The 17,319-nt window shown below is 34.6% G+C and overlaps 2 protein-coding genes across 5 annotated transcripts; both read right to left on the bottom strand.

Moving 5' to 3' along the window:
- Positions 1-290: 290 nt before the first annotated feature.
- Positions 291-4,992, bottom strand: LOC147390105 (heterogeneous nuclear ribonucleoprotein 1-like). Of its 4 annotated transcripts, XR_015182849.1 has the most exons (7): positions 4,707-4,992; positions 4,472-4,582; positions 3,992-4,216; positions 2,586-3,780; positions 2,388-2,431; positions 799-872; positions 291-650 (listed from the first exon to the last, which is right to left on the bottom strand). XR_015182849.1 is itself a non-coding variant. In XM_086458595.1 (6 exons), exons 3-5 carry the CDS (start codon positions 4,211-4,213, stop codon positions 2,412-2,414), a joined length of 1,437 nt encoding a protein of 478 aa, XP_086314721.1. In that variant the 5' UTR covers positions 4,214-4,216; positions 4,472-4,582; positions 4,707-4,992; the 3' UTR covers positions 291-872; positions 2,388-2,411. The 4 variants fall into 4 exon arrangements, 2 of the variants coding, with proteins under 2 accessions (XP_086314721.1, XP_086314722.1); XR_015182850.1 differs by lacking the exon at positions 2,388-2,431; XM_086458595.1 differs by having other exon boundaries at positions 291-872.
- Positions 4,993-12,042: 7,050 nt separating this feature from the next.
- On the bottom strand, positions 12,043-13,957 carry LOC147390104 (DGCR14-like protein). The gene has a single exon (XM_086459442.1). It carries the CDS (start codon positions 13,717-13,719, stop codon positions 12,220-12,222), a length of 1,500 nt encoding a protein of 499 aa, XP_086315568.1. The 5' UTR covers positions 13,720-13,957; the 3' UTR covers positions 12,043-12,219.
- Positions 13,958-17,319: the final 3,362 nt, after the last annotated feature.

Raw genomic sequence — 17,319 nt, 5'->3', positions numbered from 1 at the left:
CAATCATATTGTTAAATTTTGATATTTCATTTTTGTGTAGCTCGACACAAAATTTTAACTGATAATTTTTTATCCTATATATTTCGATGAAAATCACTATTTAATTCATGAACTATTTTGAAATTTAATAATATGGCCGTATTGATTCTGACCAAAAACAAGTTCTGAAATTTCATTAAGTTGGCATTAATTGGACGGTCTCAGTTTCGTCAAAGAGGGGAAAAAAATGCACATAGAAAGATAATAATAAGAAGGCAGCAATAATCGAACGCATCCATTTCACATATAAATGAAGCTTAAGTTTGTCGAAAAGAAAGTTTCCCATATAGAATGAATCAGAATCCTTGAAAAAAAAACTTATTCTTGGGAAACCCCAGGTGGGTTTATCCCTCCAAAGTTTCACACTAGTAAATCAACCAGAACCTCTGATACAATCTGAGAAAAACAAACCCAAAAGACGAAGAAAACATACCCGACAACAGCTAGCAACTTTGCCAGAGACATTACATGAGAGAAGAAATGAAAAAATAAGTCTGTTTTTATGTATCGCCGCCTCCCCAGTGAGGTTCGATACATTAATTGGAACCAATCTTTCTGAATATATCCCGCAATCTGATTTTACAACTCAATCAAACCCCAAGAAAGAAAACCTATTAAAAAAACCTCAAATATCAAACCTTACACAAAATCCCTTGTAATTGTTTTTTTTTAATCCTCTAAAGCAGTCACTCTGGTCAGCTCTAGATAATCAATTTTCTATATATTAATGACGGAGGCGTATGGAAATCACAGTTTCACCTGATTCACCAGATTTTGTTGACCTACAAATGACCTTTTGAAATCCAAATGATGATCCTCCTAGGCAGCAATTCCTGAAACAAGTAATGACGAAGAAAGCTCAAGTACATGAGATAACATTGCAACTAATAACCCATTTCAAGATGAAAGGAATTAATGATAATAATGACAAAAACCAAGAAAATTCTTTTTTTTTTTTTATAAGTAAACCAAGAAAATTCTTTGCTTCCTATCACTTTACACCCCCGGTAGTTCTCCCCCGCTGTTTACTGGATTGTAATGGACTAACCCCAAAAGTAAAACTATGCTCTGGCTATGTTGCACGTATGGGTGAAGCAACCATGTCAGACATGTGTCTAACAACCATTCTTCGTGGATTCTTTTAATTTGGTGAAGCACCTGTGTCAGATATGTGCCTATTCTCCCTTTTTTTATACCTTTCTGTTGTGAGATGTCTAGTATTCTTATTGAGCTTGGACGTCAAGAAGCAAGGCAGTATCAAAAGGGACCCTTTCCCGATGCGGAGTGGACTGGGTATGTATTGTATTGTCGAGTAAGGTTTCTATATGTTTTTGCTCTGTGACGTTCCTAGCGGCTGTGGACAGAGTCTGTAATCTCTATTTTTGATAGTGGACTTTTCTCCCTCTCCTCCATGGATGTAGGCAATTTGATGAACCACATAAATCTTGTGTGTTCGTTTTATTATTTTATCTTTACTCTTGTTACGCTTCCGCGCAACACTTTCAATACTTGCAAGATATTACTTAATAGTCCGCACAGGTAACAAGCGGTGTAGTAAAAGTTTTCACCCAGACAAGCACTTCACCAAACCAGGAACCCTATGCCTATATAATGATCTAGGTAGCAATAGCAGTCTCCCCCGTTTCTCTCTATGGCTTTGAGTACACATGATGTGGTATTAGTTTTTCTGGTAGTCTCCCCTGTTTTCATCTATGCATGCTAGTGGACATATTGCACCTGTGATGACCATACACACAAATCATAAGATTTAAGTGCCTACTTGTTCTCCTAAATGTCTTAATTGATTCCACATCTACCACATTGTAAATATTTATCAAATCCATAGTGGTTTGGTTGTCCAAAACTGAGTCATAAGATACATATCAATCAATAAATAAATATCATTTTAAAATTATCTTTTTTTTTAGTTTTTACAAAAATAAGTAAATAGTGACTTTGCTTAGGATTTCCCCAGGTGTCCCCTCGCCTGACAAGCCCCTATCATCTAGGTGTAGTCTAACAAGTTTAAGCGAACTTGATCTTGGTGTTTATTCTTCAAAATCACATGTTGGACACAGATGGCCTCGTGCAGAAGTGTGTGTCTACTGAACATGACCCTGGGTTACCCTACATGCTACAATCCATTTTAGCTCCACTGACCCAAGAACAACTCCAATAAAAAATTTCTAATCCTAACGTGAAAATGTTTGCTCATGAATGGGTCAATACAGGCATGACAAAACAAAACAAAACAAAAAAACAAAAAAGGCCAAAAATATATGAAGTTAATGGTTATGATTATCGTATTGATTCGTGTTCATGCAACAAGAAATACAAGAGGTGCCCACCTATTGGGTGGTTCAGACTCCAGATCAAAGGCCATGTGCAATATCTGTAAGGTAGGAACCAGAGTCATTATGCATGAATTGTGCGCGGGACTATAAATATCTTGTTCTCTCTATTGAGATAATTACCCTTCTTATGTACAAAAGAACCAAAGCATAGATTATGAAAACCACTTCGATGAAGAAAAAGAAACCACTCACCTCTATTAGATTGTCTATTGGCAACACTATAACCAACATAACCCGCAGAATTTTTATCTGAAACATCCAAAGCTGCATTGCCGATCCCATAACCAAATGAACCAGATCCCTCTAGCTCCGAATTTGCAGATCGCCAAGTGGGGTCCCCAGAAACCGAAACACCACCAAAAAAGTCTCCATATCCCCTATCAAACCCACCATTTGATGCAAAGAATGATGGTCCAGGGGTCACAGAAGTTCCACTATTCCTACCAAACCCACCCCCTCCCAACCCATAACTGTCGTCCACGCTTCCATAACCAGAGTTCCCGGTAGTATACCCGGTACCAATCCCTCCACCTTGAGATGCAAAAGAAGGAGAAGAACCCCAATTCACTCCACTATTACCGAAGGTACTTCCTCCAACACTTCCCGAGCCCGTGTAAGAAATAGAGCTTCCAGAGTTTGTGGTATAATTAAGTCCTGCATTACCCCATACATTTCGATTCATGGAGTTTAAGGAAGAACCACTACCTCCAACACCCCCACCAAAGCCAATAGGACTAGCATATCTATTTGAATTACCACTATAATAAGGGTTCAATCCCCTTCCAAAGCCAATGTTAGAACTGAAATTTGTACTCCCCCCATAGCTTGGGCTCAACCCTGGATCAAAATTCACACCCATTCCATAACTAGGACTGAATGGTGGAAACCCACTCCGATTACTTGAAACCGGACTGAATCTTCCATCCATCCTAGCTCCATAGCCTCCCCCTGGGCTTGTATTGTACCCCTGAGTGTAGCTATTAAGGAAGCTATTCACCCTACTTAGGCCATAGTTATATGCACCTAGTGGGCTCCGACTAGGCCCTGGGGATAACTCTTTGGGGACAGCCCGTTTGACTTCAACCATTTTACCATTCAATTCATGAAAGGTTTTGAGCAACACTTTTTCTACTGCATCTTCTGAATCATACGTGATGAATCCAAAGCCTCTTGGCCTTTGGGTATTGTGGTCATACATCACCACTACGTCTATAATTGTCCCAAACTGATCAAAGTACCTCTTGAAGTCAACCTCTGTTACAGTGGATGCTAAACCTCCTACAAATATCTTTTTTGTGCGTGAAGGACCCGGTGATCCATGAATGCTACTATTGTTTCTATTCAGAATGTGTTGATCATCCCTAGGAACAGCCTTCTTCGCTTCAACCTGAAATTAGAACCAAGTAACGATTACATGAAACTAAAGTACAAATTTATATGAAGGTAGCAACACTGTCTACATATTTGTAAAACAATATCAGAATCAAATATTGGTTGAATTCAAAATCAGATTGTAAATGAAATCTTAAACATGACTGTTGAACCTCAATTATATTTCTATGTAAAGCTGAAAATTAAATTACAATAAACCTACTCACCATTCTACCATCAATATCATGCTTATCCATAACAACTCTCTCTGCCACAGAAGGGTCTGCAAAGACAATAAAACCAAATCCACGGGCACGTCCCGTGGTCCGATCCTTCATGATCACGGCCTCCATTACTTCTCCATAACCTTGGAAATATTCTCTCAATCGATCTTCATTTGTATCCCAAGAAATCCCACCAATGAAGAGCTTACCAAGATCAGATTCCATTCCCTACAATTGTATATCAAATTATACCATCAAACACAGATTTTGATCTCACCAGCACAATTATACAAATTCACCAATTCGAAGTGAAACGAATGAACTATTACATCTTTCATTCACTTACAATCTTAAACACAATTCAATTATTTAAAAAAATTATACAAGATCCAATCAGTTGTGATTTGATGATTATCATACAAATAAATCTAAACCCATAGATCTAAATGTAGATATTATCCAATCTAGCAAACAAAATCATACCTTATCCGAGAAATTGGTCTCAAAATTGGCCGATAACGTATCAGATATGAAATGGGTATTCTCGGATTCAATCCAGTAACATCAGATCTTTCAATAAACAATCCAGGATTCCTGGAAAATCCAACAAATAGGATTAAAATAAAATAAAAATAAAAAATTAAGCTTAGATTCTAAATCCATTTAGTATAGATCCAGAGACAACCAACGAATCCGATCAAAATAAGAAAAAACTCACGGATTGAAGAGAACCCAGATGAGAAATCGGAACAATTTCTAAGAAATAATGAGAGGAGGCATAAGAAGCAGAGATGGTAGGCTCATCCGCCCCAAAGAAGCCCCCCTTTTTCTTTGTTTCTCTTCTTTTGTTCCTTCAGTTCGATTGATACAATTAATAAAATAATAAGTGAAAATTAAAAAAAAAAAAAAAATTGAGCAAAAAAAATGAATTTGAATGTGAGATTTATTTCATATAAATAGGGAATGAGAGGTCTTGTGTCTAAGAAATTACAGCTAAAGATGATGGGTGTTTTTGGTTGGATTCAAAAACTAAAAATGAAAAAAAATGAAAAAAAAAAAGCTTCTTTTTGTTATTCTTTATTTAATTTAATAAAAAAGTTGAAAATTGAAAATGTGTGATGGACGGAAGGGATTGCTTATGATCTCTTTCTTCTTTATAAAACACATGACCACCGAATTACTGCACATGAATCTTACACGTGGCCCAAGTGGGTTCCTTAGGACATTATAATTCTGTAAAACAAATAGCTTTATTGATTTTTATTTTTATTTTTTAGACAATTGTGATGTTTTTAACTGTAGCAAAAGCATGATATAGATCATATTATCACAATGTGGCCATTGGTGGTGTTAGATTTCTTGTACGAATCCGACTAGCCTTACTATAATTGTGAGGAAAAAAAGACCTTACTAAATCTCATTCACCATCAAAAAGATCTTGAGATGTGCAAAATTAAATCTTGAGATTTGTAATAAATCTTAAGGCTTAGTAAGGCCTTTTTTCCCCCACTATCACAGTAAGGAAAGGGTTTCTCTTCGTGTAATGTGTCGCCAATAGAGTAGGGTAGTCCATCCTCAAGCGTCTATCCTACAATAGTTTAACTTTTCTCTTCTCCTCCTCATGTCTTCTCATCAATGGGACCCACTTATTAGGGTTTTTTGGTTTGGATTACTAGATTTTGATTTTAGATTCTTGGAATTAAATTATGGAAATTAATTTTCAGGTATCAAATCTTAATTCTCCAAAATTTTTTAAAAAATTTATTTCAAAATCCTAAATCATAATCTTCCATGACATTCTTATTTTTACAAATATGATATGAAATATTAAATGCATTAAGGGGGAAAATGCCATATTAGCACAAAAACCATAAGAAATATATTTTTGGATCTCACGAAATGAGTTATCCTACATCAATTTTTTTTATTACTATAATTGATTTTTTGATTATGATTATGAGAGAATTATAGCTTTTCTCCTTACCTCTAATCGCATAAAAAATTTCCTATTCTTCAAAGTTGCTACAAGGAAGGGCATGCGATCTTAGATCCCCGATCCCCACCTCACATCTTGAGGTGACACATGTCACCATCGTGGGGATATCGATTTATCCCCCCACAACGGAAAAAGTGATTCTAGAATTTGGACTAGATGTCATAATCTAAAATAGGATCATACGAACAAAACCAATTGAAAATAAAATTTTCATTACGGAAAGTGATAAGAACAAAATTTGATTTGCATATATGGTAAAGATGCCCAACTTAAACTTTTTATTTTATTTTAAATGTACAATATTATTTTCTGCTTTTGAATTGTTGGTGTTTCCAAGGTTTAAAATGTCATATCAAAAAATATTTCAATCAATGAAAAAATTGATACCATATCGACTGTGACATTTCGATATATTTCCAAAACATTTAATGTTTAGGAGTCAATATTTCATATTGATATTGGCCGATACCAGTACATATTATACATTATGTGATGGGGGTATATATTATCACGACTCTTTAATAAATTGTTTGTAAGATCAACTATATTTTTATGGAGCTAAATGTTGGACTAGTTCTAACACACAATAAACTAAGAGAAAGTCGACTGATATTGTTTTGTTTGGACATATTTAGCGAAGCCAACAATTCTATCTTGTTCGGGCTTTGGACAATTAAGTGGACAAGAAACACTAGAAAGACAGCTTTAATAAAATGGCATTTAAATTTTATGCAGTACAACTTAAACTCAGTTACCAAACACCCTAACATGAAAGAATAAATAAAGCATTATTATAGGCACACCTTGCCGCTATGCTACGGCACGACATGTGCTTATATGGTGCTCAGAGGAAATGAAAATCAAAGCTAAGTTGATTCTCTTAACTAACTTCATTTAATAAGAAAGTTTTAAGTAAATATATAACAATCTTGAACCCTTTTTTGGGCCCACTCCTACCATTGGTTGGCACTTGTCTGTGGGTCCCACACAAAAACTCTTGATAGAAATTAATGGTAGTTGAATTTTTTTTTTTTTTTTTTTTTTTTTTTTTTTTGGTTGTTGTTGTTGGACTTCTAAGATATATAGATATATCCGTCCAGGTTTTGATGAATATTTTGAGACTACCCCCTTTATATTTAAAAGCTGATGACATACCCCTTGACCATGGTCTTTGTCTTGTCAAATACCACGATACAATTATCTAAATACCCTTATCTTCAACATTAGGGGTTGAAGGTTTGAAGACAATTGGTTTTTGGGAGAAATATGAAGGGCATTCTTAAAAATAGGACTTGGATTTGGATCTTTCAGACAATTTGGGACAGGTTATTGTAACGAAAATCTAGATAAAATAATTATATATATATATATATATATATATATATTATATATATATATATATATATAATTTAAAGTTGAACCAACCATTTTTAATATATAAAAAATGGTCATCTATACAATTTCATAATAAAAAAATTTAACGAAAATGACTATTTGATGTAAGGTTAGTGTAGGATAATTTGATGAATTTACCTTCATTTATGGATCCATTTATAACAAGTAAGAACGGATTCACAATATATTCAAAGTTAATACTATTCAAAATATAAAATAGTCCACAATCATGTGCCCAAATTGAGATTCATTAAAAACATCAAATCAACGTTATTCTCATTTGCATGCACATTATTTTACACATTATTTGTAATTTAATCGTGAAGTTTATAGAAGTCGTGGATTATTAAAAAAATTATGATTAAATCACTGAAGGAAAAAATCACAATTTAATCATGACTTTTTCAATTAGTTGGAGACTTTGTTGACTATGGGTATAGATGTCCAGAGAATGATCAGGTGATCCCTACCATAGGATATTACTCTATAGTTTTGTTACAATTGGGGAAAAAGCTATTAAAATCTTGACAAATCAGACGGTTAAAATAGTCGGATTAGCAGATATTTGGCAAATGAAATCCATTGTGAGATCACTCAGCAGAAAGAAATATAAAAATCATTTTTTTTTCTTTACATAAATCTTCATTTTTGAAGGGTTTCACAGAAACCTTTTGAAATTAAAACTCAAAAATCATTTTTTTCAAAGTATCAAGAAGCTAAATCATGTATTTTTTTAGTGCTTTTAATTGAAATGTAGTTCAGATTTTTCTAAGGGCATTGTATGGAAGTGAAGATTGAGCTTAGAAAAAGCTTTCAAACCTTGGAGAAAGAGGAGGATTTATGAAATGAAGATTTTATATATTTTCTTATTTAGTAAATAGAAATTGGTCTAATGGTATTGAACTCTCGTCAGATCAATTAAACAAAATTTCAGCTCGGTCATCATTTATTCTTCTTCTTTGCTAGTTGATAGAGAGTAACATATAAGTAGCTTCTTCACTTTGAGTCATTATTAAGAGGACACACATGTTTTCATCATCATCAAGTCCATTAAGAGTAATTCAGAGATTTATAGGATGTCTCTTATATTTGTCCTTGACACGACATGATATTGCCTATGATGTATCATAAGTCAGTATATGCATTCTCCAAGAATTCCTCATTGTGAAGCTACTGATGAGGTTTTGCGATGTCTAATGGCAATTCCTGGGAAAGGGAATTCTATTTGTTAATCATGGTCATCTTAAGATAGAAGTCTTTATTGATGCCGATTGGCCGGCGGCCATAGAGGATTGTAGATCCACAATTGGTTGTTGCACATTTGTTGGGGGCAACCTTTTTTATATGGAGAAGTAAGAATCAGAATGTTCGGCGGCCATAGAGGATTGTAGATCCACAATTGGTTGTTGCACATTTGTTGGGGGCAACCTTTTTTATATGGAGAAGTAAGAATCAGAATGTTGTTGCTTTATTTAGTGCAAAAGCAACGTATAGAGTAATGGCTCGTGGTGCCACAAATATGCTTTGGCTACGTATCTTATTGGGTGAACTTAGTATTATAGTAGTTGTGATAAAGGAGCTGCTATTAATATAGCTTTTAATCATGTTCAACAAGATAGGACGAATCATATAGAGAGACAGACATACACATCATCAAGGAAAATGTTGAATCTCAAGTCATGTGCTTACCATGAGTGAAGTCAGAAAACTAGTTAGCTGATATCTTGATCAAAGGAGTTACTACCAAGAGAAACTAGATGATGTTCTAAGCATTTGAGCATTATTAATATCTATGCCTAACTTGAGGAGGAATGTAGGAATAAGTAATTCTTATTTATATAGAGGGGTTAATTTATAATATTTAGATGTTGATGGGTTATTTGTAATTATTTATAAATCAAATATAAGATAGCACAAAGGGGTCGATCAAACCTAATCTCATAAGTTCCCTCTCTAATTTTCTATTCTTCCTTCTTCTGATGATCTGCAACTATATTTTCTCATAATAATATTCTTAATTTTAACAGAAGATAGGGTTTAAATGGAATTAAATGGAGGAACAGTACTTGTTGAGCCGACCCCATATTTTTAATCTATCATTCTACTACTCTAGAAGCCGTGCAACAGCTAAATCCAGGTACCCTATTCATTTGTTTTCATAAACTTGTATATATTGAACTATTTAGTAAATGCAAAGAGATGTGGAGACTTCAGAGTTTCAATCTTTATTCAAGAGCCTGAATCTTTGACTAACCAGAAACAAGCCTAGACTCTTCTGATGAAAGAGTTCGGTTTTGGGTAGGCAAGTAAACATTGATGAAAGATTAATGTGACTGTTCAGAATGATTTTCACACGGATGTATTGGGTTTGGCAAGAATTTGGAAAATAAGATTCATGGCTCAACATTGTGTTATAATAACTTAAGACAAAATTATTATATTTATAGATAATTAGGGGGACACTGGTAAGCAACACCCAAAGAGGGTACCACACCTACCAGCTCACTCAACATCATGAAGGTTTTATCGCAAAAATTTGGGATTGGTTGAATGAATCATGGCACACCATTATATTTTTGTATCCATTTATTCATGTATGTTCATATCCACTCCAACTGCCCGAATCTACACCCATTTTTGTCTTCCTCATACCCTTTTTAGGATCTTAAAATTGCATAGTCCTAGCAGGAATTATTATCAGTTTTTGTTGCATATGAACAAACCATCTCAATCAAAATTCCCATCATTTTTCACCCATTAAGACTGTTCCTATATTTTCATAAATGTCTCATTCATTTCCAAGTTTATATTTTCTAAGTCTTTCCACTCATCCATATCACAATTGCCCACATCTGTTATTCTCGATTGCGAAAGCTCCATAAAGCAAAGTAGATCATATTGTCATCCTATAAAATAATTCCTCTAGCTTGATTAGGGATTTAGGATACGATGGACACATACACTCTAGAAATATACCTCTACTTCAACCATCCAGCTCATTCTATGGGAACCACCCTCAAATCTCTTCATTATTATAGATAAATAGAACCATTGGGGTCAGCTAAACAAATCATCTCCTTCCAAACAGTTATTTCCAAAGCCACGGCTTTTGTTATTGAAAATGAGTTCATATCCTCTTTCACCACCTCAATCCACATTCTTTTGGTCCATCCTTTTCTTCTTTTTGATCCACCTCATTAGATTTTCACTAGACTCGCCTATTGGACCTACTCTTACATTTTTTCAAATCCATTAATTTCTAATTTTATCTTTTCGAGTCTTTTTCACTCATCCGTCTCAACAACCTCATCTACACTACATTCACTTTGTAACCATAATGCTTCTTGACCGCCCAACATTCACCTCTGTAAAGCATAGTTGTAGTTTACTGTCATCTTATGAAAAAATTCTTTTAATTTGATTGGTATGTGTCGGCCACATAGCATTCAAGCACATCTATTTTAATCATCCAACTTTGATTCTATAGGCAACAACTTCCTCAATTTCTATATCCTTATTTATAATAGACCCAAAGTAACAGAAATGCTTCGTCTATGATCAAAGAATAACCATCTATTTTGTGTGGATATCGTGTATATTTCTATGACATCAATCTTTTACTAGAACATCTTCATGGATATCATATTAAATTACACTCCTTATACTTGGTATTTGTTTTACTTATCCTAGAGCCCTTGGACTCCAACACCACTCTCCATAGTTCTAGTTTTGTGTTGATTCTCTCTCATCTCACCAACTAATAATAAATAATATGCATAAAACACATGCCAAGGTACATCAAATTTAGGATTTTTTTTGGCCATCAAGTTTAACCAGCCCTTCATCTCTATATTGACCATTACTCCATAGACTACCTAAAGCATACTTATTATGAAACCCTTGTATCTCTCCATAGTTCTAATTAGGAATTGACTACTGCTTTAGTATCATCAACTAACACTATGTTATTTGCAACTAACATGCACCTAGGGGCCTACTTCGAATATGAGCAATTACTTCATCTATAAGTAGAACAAGAACTCAAATCCAATCTCTGAGATAAAAATTGGAACTGAGAATACATTTGTTTCATCTCTATTTGTCATCATATTAGTCATAACTCTTACACATGTCTGTAACTATACTAACATATCCACTTGAGACACATTTCTTTCCCAAAACACACCCACCAAAGTGACACTTTAAGTACTACATCATACATACATACACACATATTTAAGTTAGAAAACCAAGTTGAACTCCTCGTAAAATTTTCCATTGTATGTCAGAAAAAGAAAAATTGCCCTGATGATCAAGTAATATCTATAATTTTAGGTGGTGTACTTGATGACATAAATGTCAGGTAAATGCATTACTTGCAGATCTCAGGGGGTAAAGGTCCTCCCTCATTAGATAAGCTGCAAATAGCACATCTGTCTGTAAGCTATGTATGAAGTTTGAATCAATGTCAGGATCACGTTAGCAAAATCAAGCATTTCAATCATCAATTACTAAGTCTAAATGGACCCCTTTAATGGTAGTATTAAACAACTCAACTGATTCTAAGTTTCAAATATTAAATATTTTTCAAAGCATGCTCCAATGACACAAATATTAAAAAATCATAAACTCACAAGTAGAATGACCAACAGTAGCAACTCCAAATGATAATTTTCTACTTCATTATATTTCTTAATTCATATATCCATGAACCTTATGAAAATTGCAATCTTTGGAAAAGATCCATAATTCCATAAAAGCAAGAATCTCAACTCCATCATAACAGTCATTTGGCAATACAAATATATTACAGAGACTAAAAAAAGGGAAACAAGTTGCATTACCAAGGAGGAGTAGAACCCTCTCTAACAGAAGGCGACCTGGAATCCAAGCTCCCATCTCTTCCAAACCTTGTCAAGCTCCTCCCTGCTTTCGGAGTCCTTGCACTTGGACTGGCACCACGGTAGCTTGCACGAAGAGTCTCATCCACAGAGGACGAAGACTTCGCAATGGCATTCCTCACAAACTTCTGAGCAGCGGGAGAAAGCGTTCGAACATTTGGACTTGCACTTCCCCCTCGAGTTGCTCGAGCTGGCGAAGGCAACGGTGGTTTCTGAAACATCTTTGACCTCTCCCTCAACTTACGAGCCGCCTGTCTTGACAATGAATGGGCCTTGATATCTCTCGAAGGCGGGCATGGAATGCTAAAATGTGGTCCATCGGCACTACCACCGATACCCACCGGTGTGTCTTCTGCCTCCAATCTCAAAGGTGTCCCTTCAATCTCCCCCCATGTGATAAATGGTGATCCATCAACACCAGGTGCCGGGGATGGCGTCCGAACATAATTATATCCGTCTTCTGATTTTTTGGCCGATTCCACATAGAATGGGTTAGGGGTTTTTCTCATATCTTCCAAATCATATTTTCTCATTCTCTCGGCTTCTCGATCTGCGAAGGGTAGAGGAACCGGAGTACCTCCGGCTACAGGGGTGTAAAGTACTGCAATTGTATCCTCCTCTTTAGGCCTGGAATCCATAAGTTTCCCATGAAACCGAGTGTTTGTCCGATTAATTTCCTTCGTCAGAGCCTTAATTCTATCTTCCCTTTCAAGCTCTGTCAATGGGACTTCACCACGATCCGATGGATTATACATTAACAAATTCTTCGCCGTATAATTCCACCCTTCTAGTGTGCTCACAGGCTGATCAGATGTTCCGTATCCATCCGTAATTCGATCTCTTTTCTCAATTTCTAGGGTTTGTACTCCCTCGTCTCCTTCTGTCAAATAGCCAAATCTTTCCTTCCTTTTTCGATTAACCTTCTCCATGATCTTCGAGAAACTATCGTTGTCTTCACTCGTATACCGTCGAAAAAACTCATCCAAAGTCAACGAAACATCAACTGAATCTTCACCCGATTGCCCATCACCCAATATCTCTTGTTGTGGATGAATTGGGGTTTTTTCCAAATCAAACGGAGTAGACATCGAAAAGAAATTTGAATTCGTAGCAGGTGTTCGAGTCTTATTACCTTCTACATCAGAATTCGATGTTTTCCCACGTCGTCGCTCCAAGATCTTCAATTGGGCATCTTTGATCTGGATTGGATCACCGCTTCGAACGGCTTCAAGCCAATCGAGACGGTCTCGGAGCTTTGGAATGTCGGGAAAGAAATCGCGTTCGATGATCTTCTCGATTGATGCAACATAGGAGTCCTCATCGAGAACGGATTGATGCTTCTTAGGGTTTTTTGAGGGGTTTTGTGGGATTTCTAAGGATCTTTCAGAAGGAGAAGGAGAGGAAAGGTGAAGAGGAGAATGACCTGGAGATGAAAGCATGGTTTCTGGGTGTGAACGTTAGGGGTAGGGCCGAAAAAAAGTAAGATTTTTCTCTGCAACTGTGAATGAAAATGGGAGAAAATGTTTATGGAAATTAGGGTCGAGAATTGGGGAAGAAGATAGAAATTAGGGTTTCTGCTAGGCCAGAAAAGATTTTTCCAATCAGTCCTCCCGATTTGGATTTATATATTATATTTCCACACCACCCTTTACTTAGAGCACCCCACTCATGTACTATTGGTGCTTGGTGTGGTTTCAAAACTCGATTTGTCGTCTAGTCTCTTTCGTTTATGGACGAGACCGAGTTTATAATAAAGTCGGTTAACAATTATTTTTTCATATATATATTTACACAAAAATAATTATAATTTTTTCATAAAATAAGGCACATTAAAAAATATTTAGACATAAAATCATATTTTATTTAGATAAAATGTATTTAAATTCTAAATAATAATTATTTTAATTAAAATATATAAAATATCAATTAACTCGGTCGAGTTTTATTGTCTTGAACGTGAGTTTGGGTATTAACAGTAGGCCCGTTGCGTAGTCCGACCCACTATACTATATTAAAATGTATTGTATAATATTTTTTTATGAATTAATAATGGTGCCTGTGGGGGAAATTCTTAAACATGGACACGTGGCTCGAGAAAAGCTCGGAAGTAATAATTTTAAGCTCGGACAGACTACTACATAGGCCCAGTTGATTAAACTCCTCGGATGCACGGATGTCCAATTCGGACCTGAGCCACCGATCAATTAAGTAGCCCGGACGACGACAGTTTAGGTCGGCAAGACGGATCTGACAGATGTGCCATTGATTGACAGCTCTAACAACTCGCATCATGTCAGATCAGCCCTGATTATCCCAGAAGTGGCAGGGCAGTTGCAACAACTCCTGCAGCTGACATGTCAAGGAGTGAGCTAACTTTCCTTAGCAAACTAACTACCCTGGGTCATTCCTAAGGATGGCACAGAAAACGATCAAGTTGAATGCTTATAAAAGGAAAAGGACTATGGGTAAAAGGGGTTCGAATTCTTCTTCTCTCTAAACTAAATTACATTGATCAACTTGTCTAACTTAATCGTCGGAGTAGGCTAATTTGCAGGTCCGCCCCCGCTAGGAGAGAGGAAAAGTGTAGAGCTAATTTCGGCATCTACAGTGCCTATCAAATTCTATTGCACAAAATGCAATTAATTTAGTAAAATATGTTAATAAAATATTATTTTAATTAGTTTATTGTTATTTGGTTTGTCAAAATGGATTTGTCCCAATCCGACCCACCAATGGCCTTAATATAGGTGGGCGGTTTATAGGTGGACCGAGCTTGGACTATGGTTTTATTATATTTAAATGCGTAGAGTTAGGTCCAAGTTTTGTAGCCTTAAAAAGCCTGGCCAAGTCGGATCCATTGACAACCCTATGTGTGGGAGGGGTTTATTTTTTCTAAATAGATAGATATTTTAGTAGTCCAAGTAGTAAACTTCTATTATCTTAATATTTCATTTAATAAATTTATATTTTCTTAATAGTTTTTTAACCTTGTCTCTTATTATAATGTTTTTTAAATATCTAAATTACCATGTTTTTCATCTTCTTCACATAATAGGTTTTCCAACTACAATTACGATAATTTTTATTTTAATTGTGAATGATGATTGGAAAATGATGAACTTTTGATTTTTCATATGGATATTGTATTTATTTATTACAACGATTTATTTTTAAAAAATGAAGAATGAAGTGAAGATTCTAATCTTTTTTATGATTACATCGTAACATTTGATTTGAGTGATTATTTCGTAATTATGATATATGCAATTTGGGTGTTTTGAGGAGATTTACCCAGTATCAAAGTTGACAAATAAAATATCTAGATCACGTTTTATTGCATAGTTCAATATTTTTATTGTTGAGTTCATTGCCTTTTATTGTCGACTTCGACAATTTATTTATTTTTATATATGAAAATATTGTCGACCTTGATTGTAACTAAACATGACTTAAAAGCGCTAAGTTCATCAATAATTATGATCAAACTCAAAATAATATTAATATTTTCAAACTCAAAAGTATTTGTTATATTATCCATTAGTGTCAAATTTAAGAACTTTCATTTAAGTTAATTTTCCAACAATTTGGGCCAAGTGCCATGAGTTTTAGGTTTGTTTTCACAATTTTTTAAAATTCTTGCATTAATTGAAAAGAGAAATTTATTAAATAACTATCTAGGTTTTCAAAAATATCAAAAGTATTACATATGTTGACAAGACTATCATATATTGTTGTCAAATTATTTTCGAAGCATTGACACTATATCATAGCTCTGTCAACACTTGCAACACTTTTAAAATATACAAAAATGCCTATAATTATTTGAAAAATTAGTCGACTTGGATTGGCTTCTAACATAACATTCACATATATTATTTGATATAATCTCTTCAAGCCAACTCGAAAGCTTAGAAATTCGATTGAGTACATTAAAATGTACCAAAATATTTGATTTTTCTTGCTATCATAATAATTATCATCGTCGTTAGTCACGACACCACCGTCATCAAGTCATTTATGATGTTATTGTCATAGTTTTGAAATGTCATAGTTTTGAAAATATGTTGAGCTGGCTCAATTGGATTCCAATGGGGCACAATCTTACAAATTTCTTCCTTTTTCTTTTCCTTTTTCTTTTTTGTTTTCAAAGTCTTTTCTAGTCAACTCAAAAACATGAAATTTTGGTTGAATAGTATGGGACTTAAATTTTTATTCCAATATACTTGAAGGAACTAAACTTGCTAAATTCATAATCGGATCACTTAGATTTCAAATAAAATCTAACTCATTTTATGCCTAAGATCTTAATTGAGAATGGACCTATGCTACTACTCAGCCACAATCTTGTCAAAGATCACATTGTGTATTTCGTCCAAAAAAATAAAAAATAAAAAATAAATTTTTTTTGAAATTGGACCCCCAGTGATTATATCATTCAAAATAATTCCATTTCTCTTATAAATTGGCTCCCACCGAAATTTAATTAAAAATTAATTGAAACTATAATTTTATGGGTAATTTAGTATTGACCTTATAAAATTGGCAAAATTAATGATACCCCGAAAAAAATGCAAGATGAGATTTTGCCTCTTTAGATTTCGTTGACTTAATCAAATCGTTAATAAAAATAGGTCTTTATTTTATTGATATATGCAATTATCCAAACTATCATTCATATCTCTCCATTTTCAATTCCATCCTCATTGTTCACATATTTCTTTCAAACCCTAATCACATTTCTCCAAGAGATCTTAACTTTCATAGTATCCCTTGTGGTACAATTCAAGACAACATATGTTATCTCAATTAGCAAAACTGATCAACAGAGGACGCGTCAGTAAAAGAGGTAATGAATCGATCATAAAATTATGTCAACATGTACTATATCTATTGTCAAAACTGATCAACAGAGGACGCGTCAGTGAAAAAGGTCATATGTTGTCTCAGTTGCCAAAACTGATCAACAGAAGACGCGTTAGTGAAAGAGGTTATGAATCGATCACAAAATTGAGTCAGCATATGCTGTCTTAGTTGCCAAA

The sequence above is a fragment of the Akebia trifoliata genome, chromosome 11, assembly GCF_017979445.1.
Source record: "Akebia trifoliata isolate Shusen 1 chromosome 11, ASM1797944v1, whole genome shotgun sequence".
NCBI lineage: Eukaryota > Viridiplantae > Streptophyta > Magnoliopsida > Ranunculales > Lardizabalaceae > Akebia > Akebia trifoliata.
This window is presented reverse-complemented; position numbering and strand designations above follow the sequence as displayed.